At 42.0% G+C, this 17358-nt stretch overlaps 1 protein-coding gene across 1 annotated transcript in view; it reads left to right on the forward strand.

Annotated features, from left to right (window-relative positions):
* The window catches only part of LOC149305211 (flap endonuclease GEN homolog 1-like), a 29454-nt gene extending 12356 nt beyond the window's left edge, over nt 1–17098 (forward strand). The window contains exons 10-13 of the mRNA XM_089478006.1: nt 10974–11104; nt 13735–13796; nt 14631–14774; nt 15450–17098. Coding sequence (XP_089334132.1) covers nt 10974–11104; nt 13735–13796; nt 14631–14774; nt 15450–16876 — 1764 coding nt within the window. The 3' untranslated portion in view covers nt 16877–17098. The remainder of the gene's footprint in view (nt 1–10973; nt 11105–13734; nt 13797–14630; nt 14775–15449) is intronic.
* The last annotated feature ends 260 nt before the right edge of the window (nt 17099–17358 follow it).

Raw genomic sequence — 17358 nt, forward strand, 5'->3', positions numbered from 1 at the left:
TTTATATAGAGGGCCCAAAGTCCTGAGACAGGAGAGTAAAAATAAAAAATAGCAGCTGCCATGGCTTGGTATAGGAAGGGATAAAATATATCCTCTTGCTATTGTATTTCAAGAAGTGCTTCATTTGTACATACAGTGTTACTTTTCTAGTCCTTGTTAATGGTTAGTATTGCTGTGCCAATATCCTAAACTCCATATTAAGAACTAAATATCAGTTTTGCTTTGGGGCTTAATCCCAAATATGTGGGCATAGGCAAGAAGCCTTTGGCTGCAATAATTACACACTTATCATAGAGAGAGTGAGTGCCACTGGGTGTAATGGGGTTTGCTTCTGAGTAGACATATTTAGGCTTACATTGTCATTATTTTTATTACTATTATTTTATTTACTTATACCCTGCCTTACTCCCAGTGTGGTGGCTAACAGCAAATTTAAAATAAAGCATTAAAAAGGTATTGATATAAAGTGTAAAAGCAATTAAACAATTAAAAATACTAAAATGTATTAAAAACTATACGTTAGCTGTGAAAATAACTGAATGTATCTATTGCTTTGGTATTTATATTGTACAGGTCAAATTGGATGAAGAAAATTATGGAGAGAGTGAGTGCTAAGCTTAAAGTGGGGGTAAAATGATGTGAAAATGAAAAAAAAGAGGGAGCAACAGAATCAGTGTGGTATAGTGGTTGAAATGTCAGATTAAGTGGAGTTGTGCATGACACTTACTGCATGACCTTGGACCAAACATTCTCTCTTGACCTAAACTACCTCAGTGACTTGTTGTGAATAACAATAAAATGAAGGTGGAGAAGAAATGTGTAGGCCATTCTAATCTCCCTAGATCAGTGGTTCTCAAACTTCCTAATGCTGCGACCCTTTAATACAGTTAATTGATTTTTTTACTACCAGGGATAAGGAGAGGTGGCTGTAGAATCCAAGTGATGCAGGAGGCTGCCTTCACTTGAGACAGACCTTTGGTCCATCTAGTTCAGTAGTTCTCAACCTTACTAATGCTGCACCCTTTAGTACAGTTCCTCATGTTGTGGTGACCCCCAACCATAAAATTGTGGTGTCTCGGTTCCTAAGACCATTGGAAATATGTGTTTTCTGCTGGTCTCAGGCGACCCCTGTGAAAGGATCATTCAACCCCCAAAGTAGTCATGATCCACAGGTTGAGAACCACTGTTCTAGAGGAAGGGCAGGTGGACAGGCAGGCAAGTACTGAGGGTGGACTTTATTGTTTGCCGCTATGTGTCATCTTTCTTTCCTTCAGCCATTACCAAAATTGCTTCTGGGAGTTTCTATGGGATCTCTGGCAAAGCAGTGGGCACCAAGGTGAGTCAACATCCATGGCTGGCTCCCCAAGATGTTTCCGAGAAGGTGGCCAAGGTGCCACTATCACCCAAGAGCACATTGAGGATATTTTTAAATAAACAACTATGGAGTTTATCACACAGAGGGCAAATTGGTAAAATCCCATGCAGAAACGGGATTTTAACATCTGGGTGTTGTTTGTCAGATTCGTTGACATGAAAGAGAAATAACACAAAATAATCCATACGGGAAGCTCCTTTGGTCTTTCGGAATTTAGTGAAAGTAAAAAGGAGCTTGTTTTGACAACTTTGCCTTCAGGTTATTTTCGCATTATTTCTTTTCTATGCAAACGTCGTCTGAAAAACATCCCGCAAATGCAGTTTTTTTCAATTGTCTATTCGGGTTAACCCTGAACGTCGTCTGAAAAACAACCTGCAAATGTGGGTTGTTTCCAGTTCAAATTTAGTTTCTGCACAGGATTCGTCTCATGTTATAAACTCATACAACACCATCTTCTTCCACTCTCACGGCTGGAATACCTAATAATAATAATAATAATAATAATAGTAGGATTTATTTATATGTCGCCCAATCATATTCTGCTAAGGAAGCAGGGAAATTGGAAGAGCTGCTGCCTGGAGAGTCACATCATGGGCTTTTCAGTTTCCAGCTCCAGGGATCCAGAATGCCTTCCCTCCCCACATCAAAGACGTTTACCCAGCCCTCTGCCTAAGTATTGTTCAGCATGAGGCTGCTGAAATTTTTTTCCGCACTGGATTCATCCACTGGATCAATCCTCAGCAGCCAAGAATAATAGTCCATTGGATGGAGCTATGCAATTGCCGTGGAATCATAGCGTTGTAACTATGTAGTGTGAAAGGGCTCCGGGTGGAGGGCTTAAACACCTCAGCTATGCTCATCTACAGGTTTGTATCTAGGAATGGCTGCCTTGAAATAAAAAAAATAAAATTAACAGATGGAGAGCCCTATGGTTTCTGAAGTGACATAAAATTTCACCTAAATGGAGGGCAAATGTTATTCTCTCTGAACTTCTGATACTCCCAGAGAAGCACAACCAACTGTATTTGTAAATACAAAAATGAAGAAACAAAAGAGAAAGAAACAACTATTTCCAATGTTCTGATTTTTATTAATTTTGCATTATGGTTGTTATGTCTATTTGCCAAGTTTAGTTTGGCAAGTTTTAAAATGATAAGTTTAATTTGATTCCTATGAATCTCCTGAAAAACCTAACAGGTGGCCCCTGCCGGATGCCCAGAGGAAGGCGAAAAACCTCCAGGGTCTCAGGCCAATCTGCCCTGGAGGAAAATTCCTTCCCGGCCCCAAAAGTGGCGACCAGTGCTACCCTGGGCATGTCGACAAGAGCCTTCCTTCTGCAAGCAAAGGGTGAAGCTCCCTCCTTCCATCTCTCCATGTAGAAGACATGCTGGCATCTTCCAGGGTCCATCCTCATCATCAAGGAAAAGCCATCCTGTCTGGACAGCGTCATGTTTCTTCTGAATTTTATTTTAAATTTAGTAAACAGTGCTGCTACTGTATCTAATGATATTTTTAGGTAGCAAGATTTTTTTTAAAAAAAATGGGTCAGCAAATTCTTACTGGAGTATCATTTTGCAGTGAGTAAAATCCAATGTCTTGCTATACCCTGTTTCCAAATGGTAAGATTTTTTTGCTATTTGGATCTCTGAAGACCTTGTAGCATTTCTTATTGCGAAAGTGGGCTTCAGATTTTAAAAAATTCTCTATGTATATCTTTTATTCATTTTCTTTCAGAGACTTGTCATTCTCTGCTAAATTCAGTTTGGCAGGTTTTTACAACAGTAAAGATCTAGAAAATGATGACATTGGAAAAGGCAAAGACTTCTCATAGCCTGGATGCATCAACAATCAGAATGGAGATTGCATTCAAGGAATCAGAAGCAGACTAGGACTGGGAAGGGCAGATATGAAAGAACTAGACAAGATCATCAAATGCAAACACTAAAGTAAGGATCTCCCATACCATTGTATTTCCCATTGCCCTGTACGAAAGTGGGAGATGGACAGTGAAGAGAGCTGATAGAAAATCAATTCATTTGAGATGTTGTTCTGGAGAGGAGTGCTGAGGATACCATGGATGGTCACGAAGACATGAATAGGGGAACATACCAAGTCTGAACCCTCCCTAGAAGCCAGGATGGTCAAACTAAGGCTGTGGTATTTTGGTCACATTATGAAAAGGCACGACTCTTTACAGAAGACAATAATGCTTGGAATGGTAGAGGATAGGAGAAAAAAAGGTGGACCACATACCAGATGGACAGACTAAAGAGGCTGCGTCTCAGAGCCTCAAAGAACTGTGCAGAGTGGTTGAGGATGGAGGGGCTTGGAGACTGTTTCATTCAAAGGGTTACCCTGAGTCCATGTCGACTTGAAGGCAGTTAACAACAACAGTAACCAAATACATTAATTTTTCAAACATCCTAACAGGTGGACGCTGCTGGATGCCCAGAGGAAGGCGAAAAACCTCCAGGATCTCAGGCCAATCTGCCCTGGAGGAAAATTCCTTCCCGACCCCAAAAGTGGCGGTCAGTGCTACCCTGGGCATATCAGCAAGGACCACAGACCACCAACCTCCCAGCTCTTGCTCAGGCCAAACGTATTCCTTCTTACCTTAAGGCTCACAGAATAAGCCTTTTTCTGCATCGACAGGGTTCATTTCTGGACATCACTTATCTTATGACAGTTTCCTTGAAGTTGAATGTCTCCAGAAATTTTAGAATCAAAACATTTGCTTTACTTTTTAGTGAGTGACATTATGCTGCATTCAGATATTCCCAGCTTCAGTCCTTCTGTTATCACCAAAATCTGCAAGATGGAGGTGAAGAATCATCAATGCACAGATGTTGGTTTGCAGAAAAACTGAAGGAAGGTGGCTGGGACTAGAAGTGAAGTGGAGAATACTCACCTGGAGGACTAAATCGATCTGGACAGCATTTGGTATTAAGGAATACTCACGTTTTTGGAAGCAAGGTTCCCTCCCTGTAATGAAGCCAACCAAATTGGTGGCTCTAATAGGTTCATAGCTTCAACTGTTCATATCTACCAGCCATGAGAAGGGTTTCATGAAGCTTCACTTGATTGGAGCCCTCTCTTATACGTTTATCACATTGAGGCTGATTTCAACCTTAAAGAGAGATTAAAGCATTCCACAAATGATGTGGAAATGGCAACTAATTGCATGAATGATTATCACACACAATTGCACAAATAAATTGATAAGAGAAATGCACTGTTGCTGAAATCTCGAACATAAAAAGATGTGCATTATGGCTTCTTTGTGACCACTATAATGGCAGGTTTTGTGTGATGTCACATGAAATCATTCCACGTAGTTACGTGATTTTTCCAGAATATTCATGGGATAAACTCCTAATCACTTTCATGTGATAAACCCCTTCCTTATACCAGCCACCAAGCAAACCAGGCTTTGTAGATGGTTTGGAAGAAGTGAATTGAAAGGAAAGAAGTTGTGGTGAGAGAGATCACCAAGGTAATAAGAAGACAGTTTTGAAGAAATGTAGAAATGCGTTTTTACTGGCATGGAGTCCAGTCAAAGCTAGACTGGTGGTTATTGTCCTTAACCATTGTGATGCATTTTTGGGGCGAAATTTTCATTGATCTTGCAAATAATTTCCAGTAATTTTTTCATAGGTTTCTGGGCAAAGTTCCTTCCCTGGTAATGAAGCCAACCCAGCTGGAGAATCTGAAGGTGTACAACTTCGGCCATTTGTATCTTCTGGACGGATGGGACTTTCTCAAAAGGGAGATACTGAAGGCACAATTTCAAACAGTTCCAGTGAGAAAGACAAACGGGAGGTGTCTCAAGAAACCAGGATGAATGACTAAGAAACTTTAAAATGAGCTAAGTTTTAAACTGAACATGTACAAGAAATGGAAAAAGGGGGAAATCACGAAAAAGGAATTCCAAGAAATAGCAGGCATGTGTAGGGGTAAAGTCAGAAAAGCTAAAGCGCAGAATGAACTCAGGCTTGCTAGAGAGGTTAAAAAGAATAAAAAGGGCTTTTTTGGATATGCCCACAGCAAAAGGAAGAAGAAGGCAATGGTAGGGCCACTCGGTGGAGAAGATGGCAAAATGCTAACGGGACAGAGAAAAGGCAGAATTACTCAACACCTTCTTGCCTCAGTCTTCTCAGAAAAGGAAAAGGGTGCTCAACCTGAGAATAATGGAGCAGAGTAGGGGAATTTCAGCACAGAATAAGTAAAGAGATAGTACAGGAATATCTGGTTAATCTAAACGAATATAAGTCTCCAGGACCAGATGAACTACATCCAAGAGTATTAAAAGAACTGGCAAATGTAATATCGGAGCCATTGGCAATCATATTTGAAAACTCCTGGAGAACAAGAGAAGTCCCAGCAGACTGGAGGAGGGCAAATGTTGTCTTCAAAACGGGGGAAAAAGAGGATCCTAACAATTATCGTCCCGTTAGTCTGACATCAATACCAGGAAAGATTCTATAGCAGATCATTAAACAAAGAGTCTGTGAACATTTAGAAGGAAATTCCATAATCACAAAAAGTCAACACGGGTTTCAGAGAAAGAAGTCATGCCAGACAAACCTGATTTCTTTCTTTGATAAAATTACCAGCTTGGTAGATGAAGGGAATGCTGTGGATATAGTATATCTGGATTTCAGTAAGGACTTTTGACAAGGTTTCCCATGACATTCTTGCAAACAAGCTTGTAAAATGTGGGCTAGACAAAGTAACTGTTACATGGATCTGTAACTGGTTGACCGGCCGAACCCAAAGGGTGCTCAACAATGGCACCTTTTCATCCTGGAGACAAGTGACCAGTGGGGTCCCACAGGGCTCTGTCCTGGGCCCAGTGTTATTCAACATCGTTATCAATGACTTTGATAAAGAATTGGGAGCATACTTATCAAATTTGCAGATGACACCAAATTAGGAGGAGTAGCTAATACTCCAGAATACAGGATCAAAATTCAAAATGACCTGAATAGACTAGAAAGCTGGGCCAAAGCTAACAAAATGAAATTCAACACAGATAAATGTAAGGTACTGCACTTAGGGCAGAAAAATAAAATGCACAGATATAGGATGGGGGACACCTGGCTGAATGAGACTACATGTAAAAGGGATCTTGGAGTCCAAGTAGACCACAAGTTGAACATGAGTGAACAGTGCAATGCCGCAGCTAAAAAGGCCAATGCAATTTTAGGCTGCATCAATAAAAGTATAGTGTCTAGATCAAGAGAAGTAATAGTGCCACTCTATTCTGCTCTGGTTAGGCCCCACCTGGAATATTGTGTCCAGTTCTGGGCACCACAATTCAAAAAGGACATTGAAAAACTGGAGCGTGTCCAAAGGAGGGCGACTAAAATAGTGAAGGATCTGGAAACCTTGCCGTATGAGGAATGACTTAGGGAGCTGGAGATGTTTAGCCTGGAGAAGAGAAGATTAAGAGGTGATATGATACCCCTGTTTAAATATTTGAAGGGGTGTCACACTGAGGAGGGAACAAGCTTGTTTTCTTTTGCTCCAGAGAATAGGACCAGGAACAATGGATCCGAGCTGCAGGAAAAGAGATTCCACCTCAACATTAGGAGGAACTTCCTGACAGTAGGGGCTGTTCAACAGTGGAACAAACTTTCTTGGAGTGTAGTGGAGTCTCCTTCTTTGGAGATCTTTAAGCAGAGGCTGGATGGCCATCTGTCGGGGATGCTTTGATCTGGATTTCCTGCATGGCAGGGGGGTTGGACTGGATGGCCCTTGTGGTGTCTTCCAACTCTACAATTCTATGATTCTAGCCATAAGGAGAGTTTCATTCAGCTTCACTTGACTGGAGTAATCTCTTAAATTATGCAGACCAGCAAGCAAAGAAGAAGTGAGTCCAAAAGAAAGGAATCATGGGTCACAAATAAAACTCTGCCACTGAAGACAAGTTGGTACCCAAGGCCAAAAATCCCGCAAACCACGCTTCCCTTCCCAGAAGGAAGGCTACAATAACGAAGACTTGAAATAACCAGCCATTACCTGACACGCATCAGCAGTTAACTGTCTCATCGTGGGTACCTTACAACAGCCTAACTACCATAGAACAATAAGTGCATCACAATGGAAGTCAAGGAGCATCATCCATGTTCTGTCCAGTCAAAGCTAGGCTGGTAGTTATGGTTAACCATTCTGATGCATTTGGGGTGGGGGCAAAAGTTTCATAGATCTCACAAATATTTTCCTGTCATTTTTTGATAGGTTTATGTGCTCCATCTTCAACATATCCTCAACTATGAAATGTTTTGTTTCCTCAAATATTTTTCCAAGTCCTGTTAACACAGGAGATATGAGAACTCCTAAAAAATGAACAGCCGCCACCACAAAATGGCTTGAGCTTGTACCAAGTGATGTCTTGCAGTGTTTTAGTAAATGCGGTGTTGTTGTCTGCTTGACCTTGCCATGTTTGCTAGAGGTGGCATATTCACAAATCACGTGCGGCTGTTACATGGGATCAATCCAACAAAAGGGGCTGGTGGACAAACATTCATCTGTGTGTTAACAGACTTTCCCATTAGCTACTTTGTCTCATTGGATAGAGCATAGGTCTTGAGCCAGCACAAAGTGGGGGAAGAGGATGTGTAGTACCTCCTGCTGCTGTATGGACTTGCTGCTTGCTTCCTGCATGCTCCATCTCACCTGGTAGACTGCTAGCTTCAAACTACTTCCTGCCAGGACCGGCCCCAGGTACCCAACCAAGAACACCTGTTCCCCTTGCGAAGGGGATAAAGGCTGGGTGCCTGCTGTGGCGGGCCTGCCACTGGTGGGCCCACCACCAAAGGGGGATGACACTAAAGGGGCGTTGCCCCTTTGGGTGAGCCATTTCAGGGGGGACAAAGACAAGGGCCAGTTAATTTGGCTGTTAGGGAAGGCTATATTTTAATATTTACTGTATTTTGATTAATTTAACTTTATTTAGTTAAGGTAAGGGGATGAATTTTTACTTATATATTTGTTATGTAATTGTTTATGCATTTTTGTAAACCGCCTTGATCTGCTGGAAAGGCGGTATATAAATAATAATTATTATTATTATTATTATTATTATTATTATTGAACATTAACTATTAGTGGGTGATTGCATGGAGAAGAGCCCAGAGGAAGAGATGCTGCTGAGGCTTCCCTTCCTGGCCCTGCTAATCAGAGATGACACAGACTCCTCCCTCCCTCCCTGCCTTCCCCCAGGAGCACAAGACATGGCCTACAGATGTGGTCCTTGTTCCAGATGGAAACTTAAGAGGCCTGGGTTAGGGATGATGTGGTTGCTTTTTCTGGCTGGCTATTTTCTTCAAGTCTTTCTTCCAACGTTGCCTAGAAATGTCTTCAGGGCTTCTGGTCCTGGTGCTGATCTTGGCCGGTAAGTCTGCCATCTTGGTCCCCGACAGCCCTCCTGCTCTGGCCCTTGCACTCTCTGGCCCTCCTGGGACCAAAGCAGCACAGTCCAGACCAGACGCCTTGACGGTGCCTCCCTCCCAAGTGCAATGAGACAAAGAGAGTGAATAAGAGGGGGAGGAAGATGAGGAAGAGGAAGATGATGGAGGAAGATGATGAAGAAGAGGAAGATGAAAAGGAAGGAAGAGGAGGAGGAAGAGGAAGAAGATGATGAAGGAGAAGGAAGGAGGTAGAAGATGGAGGAGGAGGAAGAGAAAGAGGAGAAAAAGAGAGGGAGGAAGAAGTAGGAGAGAAGGAAGAAGAGTAGGGGGAGGAAGAAGAAGAGGAGGAGATAGAGGAGGAGGACAAGGAAGAATTCCTATAAATCAGCATAATTTTTTTTTTAAAAAAGTTTTTTATGAACCTCAGTTTTGCAGACCAAATCATAAACAGGGCTGACCCTGTTTAGCTTCCAAGATAATTGAAATGGTGGACCTTAAGGAAAGGAATGGTTCTTGTCCATCAGTTCGTTGATTCAAAGTACTGGCTCCCAAACTTTGGTCCTTCAGGTGTTTTGGACTTCAGCTCCCAGAAGCCTCCCAGCCAGTTTGGATGAAGTTCAGGGAGTCTGGGAGCAGAAGTTCAAAACATCTGGAGGACCAAAGTTTGGGAATCATTGATTCAAAGGATGATCACTAGGTGGCATCCAAAAACAGGCCACATAGGACACAAAAATGCTTTCATGGGCATCATTCTACTTTATGCCAATGAGAAGACCTTCAACTATGATCAGAACTGGCTTTGGAAAATTCTAGAGCAGTGGTTCGCAACCTTCCTAATGCTGCGACCCTTTAATATAGTTCCTCATGTTGTGGTGACCCCCAACCATAAGATTGTGGTGTCTTGGTTCCTAAGACCATTGGAAATATGTGTTTTCCAGTGGTCTTAGGTGACCTGTGTGAAAGGGTCGCGACCAAAGAGGTCGCGACCCACAGGTTGAGAACCACTGCCCTAGATGAAGGATGAGATAAACATGTAACAAGCGCAGAAGAAGAAGACTGCAATGGCTTCATTTTAAACTTCATGAGAATCCTATGCTGCGCTACTCTGATGTTGTTTTTATGTGCTTCCAAGTCACTTTTGATTTATGGCAATCCTAAGGCGAACCTGTCCAAGAGTTTTCTTGGCATCTTTCTTCAGAGGGGGTTTGCCATTGCTTTCTTCTGAGGCTGAGAGAATGTGAGTTGCCCAAGGTCACTCAGTTGGTTTTATGATCAAGCATGGATTTGAACCCTGGTCTTCCAAGGTTGTACAGTGCACCTGCATCATATGCGGGTGTGCTTTACGCGGTCTTGAGCATAGGTGCTCAAGCCGCGGGGTGCACGCAGGGCCCAAGGGGCGGCCCGTCCCATTCAAATGAATGGGCGCGTGCGTCCATGGCGCGCCACCGCACACAAGCCCCATTGTTTCCAATGGGGCTCGAGCATAGGCGGAATTCGCCTTACGCGGCGGGGTCCGGAACGGATCCCCCACGTAAGGCGAGGGCCGACTGTAGTCCAATTCTAACCACTACCCCACATTGGTCCTCACTTGTAAGTAGGTCATATTAAATCAAAGGGACTTACTTCCAGGATTTGAATAGGATTGCAACTTAGGCCTGTTACAGACTGCCAAAATAAAGCTGCTTCGGGTCTCTTTGGAGGTATGCTGTTTAAATGATGCATGCATCCTAAGAATCCGGAAGCTGCACCAAAGCTGCACTCCAGTGCTTAGGAAGGGAGTGTGGCTTTGGCACGACCTCCGGACTCTTAGGACCCATGCATCATTTAAATAGCATACCTCCAAAGAGACCCGAAGCAGCTTTATTTTGGCAGTCTGTAACAGGCCATAGATAGACCTCACAAGATCACTTCCTCATTTTCTAATTCCTTGGGCTTTCAGTCCTTCTGACTTGAGTGTTTCAATAGGCTGTTCTGCCATCTTGAAATGACAAGTAATGATTTTTTCCAAGGGAAATGCACTGATCTTCACAGTAGTGTTACTGGGGCTAACTGTAACCCATCAGCTTCATAGATCTTATTAAGAGTTTTACAGAGAATATAGCAACCACAAAAGAGTGGTGAATTTGAACTGTACTTAAAATTTGAAAGTCACATTTAAAAATGTTTCAATTCCATGTTTTAAACAGATATTTGCTTCTGAGAAAATGGACTGGACCAAGCATTATGCTTGTGAGAAACTGTGTGCCCTTCTGACAAACTATGACATGAACAAAAGGAGGCTTGGCCAGACCGACCCTCAGCAACTACAGGCATTACGGTAATACAATGTACAAAGTCATTAAAATACACTTTCTGTTTCTTTTCACATCTGTCACTGGAGGAAATATTATTCTAGATAGATTTTTGAAAGTGCAAAATACTTTTTCTTTTTAGCTGCCCTTCAGCCATACATTACCTTTATACTGTACAAAGTTTAAGCCAGCTTTATATCTCTGACAATGTTGTGCAAAATGAATTGAGTATACACACACACACACACACACACACACACACACACACACACACACTGTATCACTCAATGAAGTTGCTTGGTTCTTAACATTAGCAATAGCATTTACATTTCTATACCACTTCAGTCTGTAAGCCAATTGCCCCCAACAAGCGGGGTACTTATTTTACCAACCTATGAATGGATGGAAGGATGAGTCAAAACTGCTTTCAGTGCTCCAGTGAACACTATCTGTGGACATGCACATAAAAATGTGGCCTGGATACAAATAACTCCAGCACAGAGTCATCTACTGAATTAGTGGAAACTGTTAAATCAACACTTAGATAAGTTCCATCGATTCCGTGGGTCTACTATAGTTTAGGATAGTTTGAATTTTAGTCTTAGACATTAAGTTTTTTCAGCTCTGAGAATGCGTGTAAACATACTGCTTTTGAAACTGACGAGAATTTGATAAGTAGGTTGCAACATTTTTTCTACTTATAAAAATAACAATAAAATAATATTTTTTTATTTTTATCTTGCCTCTCAAGTAGGATCGTGGCATGATATATTTTTTTTAATCCACTAATGAATTTTAGTGGGTCCTATATCTCCAAGCACTCTTGTGGGATGTTAGTTTATGGGTAGTTCCTTGCAATGATACCAGCAGGACACTGAGTTATAAAGTATAATTAGAGTTACTTCAAGAAAAAGGCACTTTTTCCTAGGGTAGAAGGCAGTGGTAGCTGGTGGATCCCTTGGCAGTGAGGAGGGAGCCACCAGGTGTCCCTATGCAAGATAAAGCTGCCTGTGCTATTTTGATAGCAGCTCAGCCATGGTTTAGGAGTATATTTTGAAATATAAGTAGCTAACATGAAAATCCCTATAGCAGTGCCCCTAGGGAGAGTCTTAAAATGCAAGTATTGGTCCCCAACAACATTCCAGAGGGCCTTTCACACTACGGTTTGGTACCAGTTTAACTACCATGACTCCATCCTATGGAATCCTGGAGTTTGTACTTGGTGAAGCTCTAGAGGACCTCTCTGAGAATTCTGAATGACCCTCCATGAACTGCAAACATAAATGTGAACCAATCTGAAACAGTGGTTTGAGTGTTTAATTATGACTCTGGGAGATAAGGGTTTGAATCCCCACTTGGCCATGGAAACCTATGTGGGCAGGTCCCACTTTTTCATCCTCAGAGGAAGGCAATGACAACCTTCCCCTCTGGACAAATCTTGACAACCATACCCAGTGACAGGTTACAATGTTAGGTTCCCCATATAGGTCAGATAGCCAACTGTGGAATCATAGCACTATAATTATGTAGTGTGAAAGGGTCCTAGTTCTAGATGGTTTCATCTTTAAAAAGAACAAGTCTTTTGTTGTGCTAATAGATCTTAATTGGGCATTTGAGGGCCAATCACCCCCAAATATCTTTAGATTGCAACAAGAATAATTTATCCAGTATGTGATTAGTGAGAAAGCTATTTATCTCCAGATAGCTTGAGAATTGTAGCTAAATTCAGAGGAAACATGGATCTAATGCTGGAGGTTGGTAGATGATGCCAAATTCCAGTGCTTCGGTACTGTCAGCCCTGACTCCACTACACTGCTGGGTTTAGTGCTGCCAAGACTGTTCCAGCAATGGCCCAACACATATTGATCCTTTTTGGGCATGTGCATTAGTGTCAACCATCATCCTGAATATGTGGATTGTTCATGCTTTGCACGCTGATCGCACAGCACTGTCTGGAAGCACTGTAACTTGCTTTCTCCCTACAGAGTCTGAACGAACCCCTGGAAGAGGCCCTAAAATAGGAGTGTGAAATTTGTGACTCCTTATGTTGTCAGACTGCAACTTCCATTATCCCTCACCATTGCTATCACTGGCAAGGGTTGATGAGAATCCAGCAGTACCTGGAGGGCAACACAGTTCCCCAAAAATGTGATTTTATTGTAGTCATCTTTACTCCATTGCATCAACTCCCCAAGCATATGGGAACTGAATTTCTGCAATAATCCCACCAACGGCTGGATATAGAATCATAGAATCATAGAGTTGGAAGAGACCACAAGGGCCATCCAGTCCAACCCCCTGACATGCAGGAAATCTCAATCTCAGTCACATAATATGTGTATGAAACTGTAGTAAAATGATGTGGCTGACCAGGCATGAAGGAGACACAAGGTTTCTTTGTCTACATAGCAGCCATATGGAAGAATGCTGTGGGGAAAGAGACCCGCTGTAACTGGGTGTGTCAGAGAAAGGGCTTTATGCACCTGAAATGGTGCAGTTCATGCCGATCTTTTGCAAATGAGTTTCCTCCTCCTCACCCCACTTTCTCAAGTTACCATGTTATTTCAAGTTACTAAGCCACTTTGAATCCCATTTTGGGAGAAAGATGGGATATAAATCAAATAAATATTTTTGTTTGTTTCCTTTTGTTTCACAGGATAGTCAAAACACGGACTAAAAATGGAATTCCTTGCTTTGAAATTGAATGGCAAAAGCCAGGTTGGTGTCACTCACTTGTAGGGAAGGGGTTGGGACCCTGTGGACCTCCGGATGTTTTGGCCTGTAATTTTCATGAGCCCCACCTAGCATAAACCATGAAAGGAATCATGGGAGTTGGAAGTCTGAAAAACTTGAAAGATCAAAGTTTCTCCACCCCTCTATGAGTCTATCATGCTGTTCTGTTTAAAATATAGGAATATGACATCTTTTAAACTAAGGCTGCTGGTCTTGATGGAATGTGTTTGAGATGTGACATAGGAAACGTTTACACTATCTGAATAGTAAAAGCACCTTAATAAGAAATGGCTTTAAATGTCTGCTGTGATGCAAATGTGGATTTTCCTTCTTTCCACCCCATAATGCTATTGTTCCAGCAATAGATCAGAGCCAAGCAACTCTGGACAATCCAGAGCCCCTGAAACCTGCAGAGGCTGCAGGAGGCCTTGAAATAAGCAAAAAATTTAAACACTGCATCTTGTTTACAGGCAAAACTACCACTCCTAGATGCTTCCAGCATAACAAGAACTTTTATTTTATTTTATTGCTTTTTTTCCTGGGGGGGGGGCACTGAGATGTTCTTGGGACCCACAAAAACAGCCTTTTGGGAGCCATTTGCAGCCAATAAGGTACTCTGTGCCCACCCCTGCAGCAAAGCCTGTCTTGGTTCCTTTCTGGTTATGGAGGAAGGGTGACCCAGTGGTAAGGAACACTGTTGGCATATACAAGATTCCTAATTCTGTGTCTGACATTTCCAGCACATGTCTGAGAATCTCATAATCTATAGTCTGCCAAGTTAAATATGATATCATCTGTGTCCCTTATTTATTTCTCCAGAGCACTATGCTGTAGCTGTTGATCAACCTGAAGAGCCCTTTATAACAACAATAGAAGAGGCCGTGTTATTTCAAGCTGCATACCCAGAAGTGGTTGTCCTGTATCAAATGGAGAAACTAGACATTGGCAAGGAGAAAAAGAAGGGTAAGCTTGAAGCTTTAATTCCCCTCCCTCCCATTTTATGTTCAGTAGACATCGTTCTATTGTTGCATGGATGCAGCCATTGTTCTACAGTGGTCTATGTATTTCAGTCAGCAGAAAATTACAATGGAGCTAACTTCTCTGGTTCTTAATTGGCTGCAGTGGTGTAATGATAAATTTTGAAGTGCTATTGTGGTTATCCCATGGCCATGCCAACATTCTGAATATGTGCCTCCAATAACAATCCAAGCAGTCATGGCACCACTGTGTTGATATGTATCTGCAAACCAATTCTAGCCATTTTCACTTTCACCAGAAGCTCTTTTGTAAAGCTAATGGTTATGAATTGCCTATCCAAGAATAAACCAAATTATTTTCCATTACAGAGCAGGTATAGTTGACAATGATATATTAATACTGGAGAAAAATCACCCCATCAGCTACTGTGAAGACCTCAGTTAAACTCAAAAGAAAGAAGCCTGAGTAGTGTGGCAGATTATAGGTTTATCCCTGCTAATAAAGTTATCCTAACGCTCCAGTATGCTGAACCTAGGCTTCATGATACTAGTGCTTGCTTGTACTTGGAATCAAAAACAAATTGTTTCTTTTGTCTTCATCCCAGAGATCAAAGTTCTACATTTTTACAAGTGTCTGTGTTTTTCTTTGTTGTCTTATCAGGGAAGAAAACTAAACTCAAAGAAAAAGAATGCTTAGCAAGTGACAGTGAAGCTGCCAATCTCTTTTCTCAGCTGAACTTGGAATCTGCATATGAAACCTTTCTCTGCAAAGATGAGAAGTCTGAATTTGAACCTGTTTCTGCTTTTACAATACTTCCAAAGAAGGGCTCTGAATCTCAGAGCTCACATGTAGCCTCACAGCGTTCTATACCAGTTGGTCAAAGTCAGAACCCCTCACCTACCTCACTCATAACTGCTTCACAAAACACCAAGGAGGAATGCAATCTGGGTGGTCCTGTGAACTCACAGGCAGAATTTCCTAAAGAGTCTGCAGCTTTTCCTGCCTCTCCTGCAATTGCCAATCTACAGTTAAGTGGCATTGATTGGGAAGGAACATCCTTCAATGTTTCTCCAAAACAAGTTGATGTTGCCTGTTATTTGGAGCCTGAGTCTCACGTGTGTACTAATTCTATCAGGCCACATTCCCTGATGTGCTGTGAATTAGCCAAAACCATCATGCCTTCTTCAGATTCTGTACAATATAATCCAGATCTACTCAGCAGTGCAGATTGTGCTGCTTCAGGCAATGAGCTTCCTAAAAGACAAAGTGATGTATCTTTAAAAGAAGAAGCCATTCTAGAGCCTTCCATCTTAGAAGCTTTTTCCAAGGCTGCAGACACAGCTCGGTTAAGTGCTTTGCAAACGGTAGAACAAATAAAGGGAACTGTTAGCCTCAGAGAAGCATTTTCATCTCTTTCATTTCAGCTAAATGACAGCACTCAGAAAGCAGAAAAGTATCCGAGGAGGTTCGATTCACAAAGCAATAAAGAGATGCTCAAAAGTTCCAAAAACCCAGTCAAGGCAGAAGAGAGACTTATTGATTCAGACACTTGTGCTTCGGTAGGCCTATGCCATGAAATGCTAGGACTGACTTGCTTGGAAAACAAGCCACAAGCGTTGCCTCTCAGATCAACGGAAGGCATAGATCACTGTCAAGTTAGAAAAAATTCCAGGCCACCCATTCTCAAAAGCTCACTGAAGAAGAGTGTGTGCCAGAATAGTTATTCTAGTGAAGACAGTGACAGTGAAAATATGAAAGACAGGAGGAAAGGTCACAGGATGCCAAGGTGGCAAAAGAAGTGTGACTTGGTTAAGTCAAAGAACAAATACATTGACAAAATGGGAGTCAGCCAGCTGGTGCAAGAAATGCAGCAAAGGAGAGAAGAACCTGAGCCTAAAGCCCCTGGGATGGGGTTCTCAGTGACAGAGCAGCCCACTGTACCTATTCCCAATCCTCCAAGACTCATAGAATGTAAACCTAGAGGATCTAATCCTCCCCTAGAGGAGAGTAGAAGTGAATCTGATGGGTCAACCAATAGTCCCCTGCCTCTGTCAGAAAGACTGAAACTCAGACTGCAAAACAGTTAAGAACCCATCCCATTTCACTATTCTGGGTTTTTCTTAAATTACCATCTGTTCCTTCATACTTTTAGTGGGCTCAGTAGATAAATGTTCAAATAACAGTCTTGGAGCCCTTCCGCACTGCTCAACTATAGCACCATGATTCCACATTTTAACTGCCATGGTTCTATCCTATGGATTCCTGAGTGAGTTTTATGTTTAGAGAAGAGTATTTAGGCTTCTCAGCCAAAGAGCTCTTATGGTGCCATTGGCCAAACTACCAGCACCATGATTCTGTAGAATGTAGTCATGGCAGTTAAAATATAATCATAATGCTACAATTGTGTACTGTGAAAGTTGCTTAAAGTCAAGAGAGGCACCTTAAAAATGGCATGCAACTTCTAAGTCCTTTTTTATGGTCCCAAGTTTCCTCCTCCCATCAAAAAGAAAAGAAACCCTGCTGAAATTCAGCACAAACAAACCACTGAGAGCCCTTTTTAAAAAGCAGG

Source organism: Sceloporus occidentalis, unplaced genomic scaffold (assembly GCF_023333645.1).
Source record: "Sceloporus occidentalis isolate IW3139 unplaced genomic scaffold, rSceOcc1.0.p SCAF_12, whole genome shotgun sequence".
NCBI classification, from domain to species: Eukaryota; Metazoa; Chordata; class Lepidosauria; order Squamata; family Phrynosomatidae; genus Sceloporus; species Sceloporus occidentalis.